The 10,757-nt window shown below is 51.8% G+C and overlaps 1 protein-coding gene across 1 annotated transcript; it reads right to left on the reverse strand.

Annotated features, from left to right (window-relative positions):
• Positions 1–10,305: 10,305 nt before the first annotated feature.
• Positions 10,306–10,631, reverse strand: LOC104622003 (pyridoxal phosphate phosphatase-like; the record flags this gene model as incomplete). The annotated part of the gene is made up of 1 exon (XM_010288653.1): positions 10,306–10,631. A coding segment is annotated over one exon (326 nt), but the record flags the coding sequence as incomplete, so codon positions are not given.
• Positions 10,632–10,757: the final 126 nt, after the last annotated feature.

Here is a 10,757-nt window from a genome sequence, read left to right on the forward strand (position 1 = left end):
GCCCTGCTCCGGCTGAGCGTCTGTGGCCTCCTCCTGTTGAAACATCATCCCTCGGGGGCAAACCAGCTGGGCACCAGTGAATGAGCTGGGATGAAGGTGAGAGCTGCCATTACAACAGCAAGGCTGTGTACGTGCAGCTCCCCAGCATCGTGTAACCACAGTCCCAGGCGCTCTCCTTCCCCCTGCCTGGCCTGCGTAGCTGCAGAGGAGAAGGGGCACTGCCCGGCTGCGCTGTGAAATCTGGCTGCTCACCCAGCCTGGATCAATAACTGCCCTGGGTCAGGAAACAGACATATGGATTTGGGATTGCTGCACCCCTTGGAAGGGGTTGCAGATGGCTCACAAGGGCCACTCTGTCCCTTTTCCCCACTGCTCCAGACTTCAGGTCTGATTCATAGAGATTGAGGCACCTGAAACTGCTGCTAAGCAGTGCTTGAAGAGATTGGCTTCCTCCTTCACTTTGACTTGGATAGGCAAAAAAATGTGCTGCAGGCCTGGAAAATAGCAAATGCAATTCCTGTGGTGGTGCTGCCGATGGCGCAGCAAGTAAAGCAGCAAGCAGGGTGTCTGGCATTCATCGGGGAGGGCGAAGAACTGCATAAGACAACTGTTGAAGGGAGGATGATGTGCAGACTGGAAAACATACATCTATAGCACTGAAACTATAGGGCATAGATGGAGGGCACAGTCCTGCTAAGAGCGACTGGAAGCGTGACAGAAGATGCCAAGCAACGGCAAGGCGCAGTCTGGCACAGAAGGAGCTGATTAAGCGCGCACAAAAGGGAGCCGTGACTTGGATGCAGACTGCAGGGCTGTCAGCCACATTGTGCGCCGTTTGCTCTCCAGGACACAGCCTTTGCTTGCCAGCGACCAGGCTCTCCTTAGCAGAGAAGCTTGCGTGACCGAGCTGCTGCCAACCGGAGCTGTGGGGGGAAGGAGGGATGAGCTGTGATGAGAAACAGCTCCAGAGCAGAGAGCTGCAGCCATGGGGTGGCTGGCTGCACCAGGGGTGCCAGCAGTAGTTAGGGGCCCTGCAGTGTCGAAAATGGCCAGTGAAAGAAGCCGATGCCCGAAGAATGGCCAAAATTGTCTGTGGTTATAAATCCAGTTTTTCAGCCCTCGGGAAGGGGGCTTGTTCAACAACTCAGAGGAATGCAAGTTTTGAATGTGTGAAGGGACAGGACTTCACACTCTTTTCCCAGTCAGCTGCCATTTATCAACCCATATTTCTGTGAGTGAGCTCACATCAGCCAGGATGACATCCTGGACCATCCCATCCTGCTCTCCAACCTTCAGCTGTTTGCCCTTGCCCGGCACAACCTCCTCTCTTGTGGTGAAACATTCCTGTCACTGAGCATCAGACCCTTGTGAAAATAACTGAGTTTTTTGCAGACAGCACCAGCTTACCTTGGGTTTATGGAGCTATGGAGTAACTCTGATGTGGAACCTCCCACTCCTTCCCTTCTACTGAGACAGACAGGGAACAGGGAAAGGGAGGTCTGCTGGAAAACAATTTCAGATGCACTTGTTTCTATCCAACTGCATTATTTCCTCTTACCATGCCTAGTAATGAGGCCTCTAGGTATTACCCAGCTGTGTGTTAAAGGACAGGGTAACAACTGGTGCTTGGTGGGGTGGGTGGTGACAAGGATGCACAGCTCACACTCTGTTTGTACAAGGAATGGACATCTGCAGCACAGATGCCAAAGGGAATTGAATCTTCGTGGACTGTAGGTTAGAGGTTTCCCACCTGCCAGGACAACAGTGACTGTGGCCCTGGCAGGGTGCCCCTTCCTCACAAAACAGAGGTGTCCCTGACTTGGTGTCCTTCTCTGGCCTAATGCGTGGAAGATCCTGATTCACCTAACTTTGAGCAGAGCCTAGAAGCGGTGTGGGGCAGTGCCAGTCCCTATTTGTGTGCTTGCGGAGTCTGGGGGTGAAGGTGTGAAGAATGGCAATATGCTCCCATTCAACACTCCTGTACAACTAGGGGCCCACGTGCTTGCAGAGCCTTGGTAAGCTGGAGACGGATACATCTCATGAGCTGGGGTGGCCGTACTCCTCCAGGGGCCCCTGGTAGTTGCAACAGAAAATAAAAAGGAAAGAAAAAATTTGACATGAGTGTTATGAAATGAAAGAGAAATCTGGTGTCAATTCAATCCAGGCAGCATAATGGGAACACAAGGCAGAAGCCTCCTACTTCTAGATTTATTTTCAGCTTAGAGAAACAACAGTCCAGGAGATGGAAGAATGAGAGCCCTAGAGAGGTGTCTTACTAGAGATATCTAATTTACTTATTGCATCCGGCACAGCGTCCCAGTTCAGGACACAAGGAGCGGATAAGGAAGATCCTTTGTTTGTGCTTTACTCTTATGCATTGCAGAACATTGCAAGGGCAGGAGAAGGAAATATGTGTAGTGGACAGGATGCCTCCCATGTTGCTGAGCTTGAAGGTTTGCTGCCAGAAGTAGTCCCAGAGTAACTCACAGACCCCTTTTCCAGTGTCTCTTCCTAAATCACTAAAAGGGATCAAAGATTTTCCTACTGCTGTTTGTGTCCCATTGCTAGAGATGCTGTTCCAGAAAGCTTACAACACACCTAAAGCAGAATGGCAGAATTTTGTATTACATCAGCAAGCAGTACCACAGGGTCTGCCTCAGGTCCTGCCACTTAAAAGATGTGCAAGCCAGGACCATGTGCTACTTGCAATGACCAGCCACCTCCATCCCTGGACTGACCTGAGGAACAAGTGTACTCTGGTAGGAAGGACTGTGCTGCTGCCGCCAGGCCATCAGCAAGTGACAAGTGACCTTTGGGATGAGGAAGACCACTTCTGTAGAGGGTTCTCCTGAGTAATCATTAACATCAGGCTGCCTGAACAGGTAACTGAGAAGAAAGGAGCTCAAAAACCTGCACCAACAGGTAGTTTTCCAGCAACATTGGCTTAAGGGCATCCAGAGTTGCCTGTGGCCAAACAGGAGTCAAAATGTGGGATTGCTCGATGACACACTGCTCCTGAAATTGTTGAGGGAAGGCAACTAATGAGGCTGCAGTGGATTACAAGGCAGTGAGCATCAGGAAGTTCAGCCTGAACACAGCCTAAGCTCTTCAATGGAGGAGTACGGCCACCCCAGCTCATGAAATGTATCCGTCTCCAGCTTACCAAGGCTCTGCAAGCACGGGGGCCCCTAGTTGTACAGGAGTGTTGAATGGGAGCATATTGCCATTCTTCACACCTTCACCCTCAGACTCCACAAGCGCACAAATAGGGACTGGCACTGCCCCACACCCCAATTTGAGCTCTGCTCAAAGTTAGGTGAATCAGGATCTTCCACGCATTAGGCCAGAGAAGGACACCAAGTCAGGGACACCTCTGTTTTGTGAGGAAGGGGCACCCTGCCAGGGCCACAGTCACTGTTGTCCTGACAGGTGGGAAACCTCTAACCTACAGTCCACAAAGATTCAGTTCCCTCTGGCATCTGTGCTGCAGAGAACAACTATTTAACTTGCACACAGGCAGCTATAGTACAACAGTGGAGTACACCTGGAGGAAACAAAAAACCCATCTGAGTTGTTTCAGTTGACTTGAAACAGGTCAAGCAGGGAAGCAATTCCTGCCCCTGGATTTTAACGAGGTACCACTGTCTGTGCATCTTCCGCGGGAGCCAGGCTAGAGATTCAGCAAAGGCTGGTGAGCAGAAAGGCTGCCGCAGGGCTTTGGGCAACCTCATTTACAGCCTGATAGACAATGGTGTCCATTTAAAGGACAGGTTTCTCTCACCCATAACATGTGAGAGAGCATCTCAGTGCTCAGCAATATCCTATTTACAGAATGGAAACTGCTATTTGCTGGAGCTGCACATCTAGCAGACTAAATCACAGGGCAGAACAACCTGGATGGTCATAGGCAGCTGCCCTGTGATCTGGGAATGTTTCTGGCATCATATCTCCCTTGTCTCCTTCTGGAAGGCTTACAGAGCTGACAGTGCTTTGCTGCGGTGGTATACTGAAGCTACAAAAACGAGTATAACTCCTTAAGTTGGTGGAATTATTAATGGCTTTTAATTGCTCTCAGCAGGTTCAGCTGTTCAGTAGCTCTCAGGGATTATATGGAGCGCCAGAATAGCCTGTCTGCCAGGAACACTTCCAATACATTATCCACACATGATTCCCAGGCAGGCAGGGTCCAACAACATAGCAGCAGTTCCTGGACATGCATAGCCACGCAAGTCTCCTGGGCTGCTTGGCGAGTTTGCTGGGGTCAGAGTCCATAGAGTGAACAAGGCAGAAATAAGGAAGGGAAAAATGGATGATGACACGGGGATGGCAAAGGGGTACCTGAAAGCCTGTATTATGGGGTGGAGGGGGCAATGCCTTGTGTAAGGAGCGAGGAGATGGAAGCTGTGCTGCAGAGGAGGGACTTCTACCCACACCGCGGCTGCAGGAAGAGCAAACGCTGGCTGCCTCCCCAGGGCAGGCAGTAACAGGCTGCTGCTCCTCGCCTTCTCCTCCTCCTCCTCCCTGCTCCAGCTGCTGCGGGACAGGGTGGCGCCAGCAGTGCCTGCCTTGGCAAAGGGGGACTCTCGCATCAGGTTGGGCAAGTATCGAGCCAGTTCCTAGGATCATGATCCTTTCTTGGCTCTGGAGGCACTTTCCCATGCAAAAAGCCCTCCTCTCTCCTGCCAGTCCCAACACCTTCCAGATCCTCCCAGTTCTCTTACCATGTCATTTGGCTGAACACTAACAGCTTTCCAGCTGGGATGATCATTAGTTCCTCATTTTAAAGGCATCTACTCACCAATTAATATCTTTGGGCCCATTTGTTGTCTTCCTGAAGTGTCAGTTGCTTGACCAACATCACAAACTTCTATGATGAGATGGCTGGCTTGGTAGATGAGGGGAAAGCAGTGGTCATTGTCTACCCTGACTTCAATAAGGCCTTCAACACCGTCTCCCATAAGATACTCATAGAGAAACCCCTAGGAGTATGGGCTGGGTGAGGAAACAGTAAGGTGGACTGAAAACTGGCTGAACGGACAGGCCCAGAGGGTGGGATAAAGTCTAGCTAGAGGCCAATAACTAGTGGTGTACGCCAGGGGTCAATACTGGGTCTGATCCTGTTTAGCATCTTCATTAATGATCTGGATGATGAGGCAGAGTGTACCCTCAGCAAGTTTGCTGATGACACAAAACCGGGAGGACTGGCTGATACAGCAAAGGGTTGTGCTGCCATCCAGAGGGACCTCGACAGGCTGGAGAAATGGGCTGGCAGGAACTTGATGAAGTTCAACGTGGAGAAGTGCAAAGTCCTGCAGCTGGGGAGGAATAACCCCAGGCACCAGTATATGCCAGGAGCCACCGGGCTGGAAAGCAGCTTGGCAGATGAGGACATGGGGTCCTGTTGGACACCAGGTTGAACATGAGCCAGCAATGTGCCCTTGCAGCAAAGGAGGCTAACCAGTTTCCTGGGCTGCCTGAGGATGAGTGTTGCCAGCACATCGAGGGAGGTGATCTTTCCCCTCTATTTAGCACTAGTGAGGCCACACCTGGAGTGTTGTGCCCAGTTCTGGGCTCCCCAGTACAAGAGAGACAGGAGCATACTGGAGAAAGTCCAGGGAAGGGTCATGAAGATGATTAAGGGACTGGAGCATCTCTTCTACAAGGAAAAGCTGGGAGCTGGGCTGTTCAGCCTGGAAAAGAGAAGGCTCAGGGGGGACCTTATCAATGTGTATAAATACCTGAAGGGAGGGTGCAAAAAAGATGGAGCCAGGCTCTTCTCAGTGGTTCCCAGCAATAGGACCAGAGGCAATGGGCACAAACTGGAATACAGGAGGTTCCCTCTGAACATCAGGAGACATTTTTTTACTGAGGGTGACAGAGCACTGGCCCAGCTGCCCAGAGAGGTTGTGGAATCTCCATCCTTGGAGACAGTCAAAAGCCACCTGGACATGGTCCTGGGCTGCTGATACAGGGAACCGTGCTTGAGCAGGGGAGGTTGGACCAGATGTCCTCCAGAAGTCCCTTCCAACGTCAACCATTCTGTGATTCTCTGAAAGGGAAGAGAGCAGTATGCTTGAGAAAGAACACAGGAAGCACCTGTTAACATGCTGATCCCAGGAAAGTAGCATGATGAAGAACAATTCAAACTAGGTGACATCAGGTTGCCAAAGCCTCAGCACCTTAGAAGTCAGGTGAGTGAGAGCAGTCCAAAGCAGTAGAGGAGAGCAGCAGCCAGCCATGGAGGAGCACACACAGACTGTTTCCAGGTTACCTGCCATCAAATCATGAATGCCGCACGCAAACAGGAGCAGTATAGCTCGGTCCACTCTGGCTCAAGGGGTTGTTTCCTATGGAAGTGGGCTCACCTACTTATATATCCAACCCTTTTCCGCATTGCCCCATGCTCCCAAGAGCCCAGAGAGACTTCTTGCAGCTCTCTGCCTCTTCCACCCGTCCATGCCCAAGGATGGCTGGAGTCTGAGGGGCACGATGAAGTTGCCTCTCCCCAACCAGGGGAACAGAGGCATCCCTAGCCTCTCCCCGGGCCTTGCCCAGAGCGGGTGATGCTTGGCAGGTTGCTGCTTACATCATCCAGCATCCAGCCAGAGGTTGCCACAGTAACCTCACTCACAGATGAAGGATAGGAGGTTCCTGGGGTAACGGAACAACTGCCACCCGCCTGGGTGTTGTCTCTACTGCGTGGCAGGAAACGACGATGCCGTTTTCTGAAGGTGAGAAAATAATTCCCCTCCCCTACACTACACCAAGCTGGGCTTCCCATCGGCTGCGCCCTCCCATGTGCTGCCGCAGCTCCACTCTCCACAGCCCTGGGCTCCCTGGCAACTGCACTGCTTCCCTGAACACTCAATGCGAGAAGAAAAACTGCTTTAGACAAGAAGAAATCAGCCTACCCAGGCAGGAGCCATCACTTTTTTCAGTTTCAACAGTAGATGTGGTCTGCAGCCCCAACAGGCCCACCCCAGAGGGAACCAAGGCCTGACCCCCATGAGGACCACAGACCCCTTAGCGTCAGTGGTTGAACAGAGTCTGAAGGGCCTGGATGGAAAGCTCATCGTCCCTCAGGGACACTTCCAGTCTAGTTTTGTAATAAGATCTGCTCGCACTCACCTTCATTACATGCAGGAGCAATAGTAGCAGAGGGAAGTCACACAAAACCAAAGCCTAGCAGACCTGATGGACCCCTATAGTGCTGCTCTCAGCCCCATTCAAAGCAAGAGAAGCCCTGTGGCTAGAGGCAGCACTTGTCCCTCTGCTTCCATCACTGGGGAGAGGAAGCATTTACAGAACACAGGTCACCCCTGCCTGGTGCTCTCAGCTACATGAGGAACCAAGGGAAGGCCAGGTAAAGCCAATTCCCCTTCTGCTCCAAGTCCACCTCTGCTTCACAACAAAGCTTTCAGGGAGAGGTGCATCAGATCAAAAGAAGTTACATGGTCATAAGAGATAAGGATCAGCCATCGCCCCTGCTGACCTCCATTTTTAGCAGCAGCTATGTGAAAAAGGAAGCCTACTCTGCAGGCTCACCATTTGGGATCCAAAGGACAAACTCCAAAGTCTCTTTGGAGAGGGCCCAAACACAGGCTGTTGTGATCTGATTAGCTACTGGATTGCCTTCTGTTTCCTGGTGTTCCAGCCTGGGAGATCACAGCCTCCAAACTCCTGTCTGCCAGCTGGGAGAGCTGGAGAGGACAGAGCAAACAAGGCAGAGAGTACGAGAAGGACTCACCCTCAAAGCACCCTAAAAAAAAGTGGGGCATCTCCCAGGGATGCTCTTGCTGTGCACTATCTCCTCTGTACACACACGTGTAACCAACTCAGCCTTATGCAATTTTCAGCCGTACTGAGCATTCCCAGCTGTGGCCCCGAGTCACAACAGCAGCACTCTTGAGTTTCAGGCTGATACAAGAACTGAAAAATAAGTCAGGGTCGGGGTATCTCTAATTAGGCAGCCAGCCTTAGCAGACACATTAGGTCTTGATCTTGCCTCTGCTCGATGATGCAAGTGTTGGTCAGGCACTCATTGAGGGAGTAGTAGTCCTCTGGTTGTCTAATTGGAGACAGGACAGACAAAAGGGAGAGACAGACGCATACAAAGGGGACTGATTGAGATGACAGGCAGTCTTTAGAGAGCTCTTTGGATGTTCTTTTGTTTTGGAGGGCCATTTCCTAAGTTATTTTGGAGGGGGGGAGGGAAAGACACTCAGCACCTGGAATTATCCTAGGGCCAGTGAGTTGCATCTAGATCTGCCACATGAGCTGACATAGCATTAACTTACACTGAGGCTGGTTATTCAGCTGAACAGCTGACCTCTCAAGCGCGAGATGTGATGTTTGGTTACCACCAACAGCTGTTAAAGGGGTTGAAGGATTTATCTCCTGTATGAGGAAGGGAGGCAAAGTACCTTCAAGCAATTTCAAATGCTTTTCTTACCCAGTCTGTTTTCTCCCTCTGGCCTGAGACCACAGCCAAACTCTGGGAGAGGGCATGGGGCATGGCAAGCTACAGTCTGGTGTGGGTCACTCCAGGGGTACAGTGACACCCACCTCCCCTCCACTCACAGCTTAGCATAGACAAGAAGGATCACAGTAAAACCTTACCAGGGCAGTTCTCAGCCCTCTGCAAGCTTGAGCGGGTGACAGGTTGCACCTCACCCCTACCCCCAGAGGGCTGGGCACTGCTGTGTCAGGGCCCACCTGAGTATCAGACCTCAGCCACAGCAACAAGTGGTCACTGTTCCCCAGCCAGGAATCACCCATGCTGTGAAATGCAAAGGCACCCTGCAAAGATCGCATTGCTCACTGCTCCAATTCACCTGGCTGGATCCCACGCCCTACACCACAGCCCCACTGGCCGCCTCCACCCTCAACTCCATTTCTGAGAACACCGTAAGAGACAGCAGCAAAGAGCAGCGTGCAGACACTGTACACAAGACATTGCCCATCCCTCTTTCTACCCAGCAGCACCCCCTTCAGTGAGGAAAGCTCTTGCCATGTCCTCATCTTCAAGGTCTCAAAGATACCCAGGCCATTTTCATCTTGATGGGACCACAGGTGAAAAAAGGAGGCCATTTCCAGCCTACGCTCACACTTTATTGTATACAGAGACATGGTGAGTGTAAGAACATCAACATGGGACATGGACAGTAAGGGAGGCCCAAAGGCACTTCCCCCTGTCCCCTTGGTGCAACCAGTCAGCATAGTTTATACAAATAATACAGTATTTGAACAATAAATAAGTTTGATAAATAAGATCAAGAAATTAAAAAAAAAAAACACTGAAAGACAAAGCAGCAAGGAATGATTTTGAGGGCTGCGACACATTCACAGCAGTGACAATACCACTACCATCTCACCTGCACGCCAGCAGCTGGACTACAGACCCCCATCAGACCTTTTTTCTCACTGTACTATATCAAAATCCACTGAGGAGGGGGAACTGGAGAAGAGTCGTACAGTTCACTACTGCTGTGCTGTTGTGGTCTGGGAGCCCTCTCTCCTTCAACAAGCCCCTTTGGAAAGGGTGCTTGAAAACAAGGTACAACTGCAGACCCACTGTGCGCAGTCACAGCTTGTCTGTTTGGCACCAAAAAAAACCCTCAAGCCTGTCTCTTCCCTTTCTATAGTCCTTCAGATGGACACTGGAACAGTTATTAACTGAGTCGGGGCAGGGGGTGGTGGGGGAAAACATCTCCAAGGAACAGGGGAAAGAGATGAGGCAATGCTCCTTTTCACTTGCGGGAGGCAGAGATGCTCTCATTCATCGCTCCAGAGCCCTGGTGTGCTCCTTCCACACACCCTGGCACCAATGGAGACCAGGTGGGTGACACCACCAGCCAGTCCTCTGGCAAGGAGGGGGTTACCACAAGGACTGCAGGGATGCAGCTCAGAAGTGGAGAGTTACGTGAGCAAAGGGACAGCAGTAAAAGGCCGCCACTGGTTATCTAAGAGAAAAATAAGACAGCTGGTCCCTAACCCCTGCACGGGTAAGAGGCTACACAGACACACTATTTGACCCCCATCAGCCTCCAGTTCTCTCCCAGAGACGCTGGCAGCTGGCATATGAGGGAGAGAAGGACTCTGTCCATCACGGATAGCTCTTGGCAGAAAAGGAGACAACTTGAACCCTGCCCCCTCCTGCCAACCCCCCTCTTTTTGCCCCCAAAGAAGGGCGTTGGAATGTGAAGAAACCAGGAATTGAGGGAATAGGGCACAGAGAGAGAAATGGGAACAGACAGAGATCTGGGATGGGGAACCTGACCCCTCTGCCCTCACAGGTACACACTGCTACTCATCCAGGCCCGGTATCAAGTCTGCAATGCTGTCCACATAATAATTGGGCACCAGATCCTTGGCAGCAGCACTGTCGCTGGCCATGTAGGCCTGCGCCTCTTCTAGGCGGGAGACACCTGTCAGGGTGAGGATGGTGGAGAGGCCGCAGTTCTTGCCGAAGAGGATGTCTGTCTCCAGACGGTCTCCCACCATAAGGGTGCGGGATGGGTCAACGCCAAAACGCTCCACGATGCAATCAAACATGTACGTGTTCGGCTTCCCCACCACCAGTGCCTTGCGGCCTGAAGCAGTTTCCACCGCGGCTGTGAGGCTGCCAGTCCCTGGAGGAGGGGGAAGAAGGAGAAAAATGAAGTAGCTGCAGCTAACCGGGCACTGGGTCCCGCCGGAGGATGAGCGAGCAGGTTGCTGCCAAACACGGCTTCAGGAGCTGGCAGGGATGCGGGAGG

This window comes from Phaethon lepturus, unplaced genomic scaffold (assembly GCF_000687285.1).
Source record: "Phaethon lepturus isolate BGI_N335 unplaced genomic scaffold, ASM68728v1 scaffold18066, whole genome shotgun sequence".
NCBI classification, from domain to species: Eukaryota; Metazoa; Chordata; class Aves; order Phaethontiformes; family Phaethontidae; genus Phaethon; species Phaethon lepturus.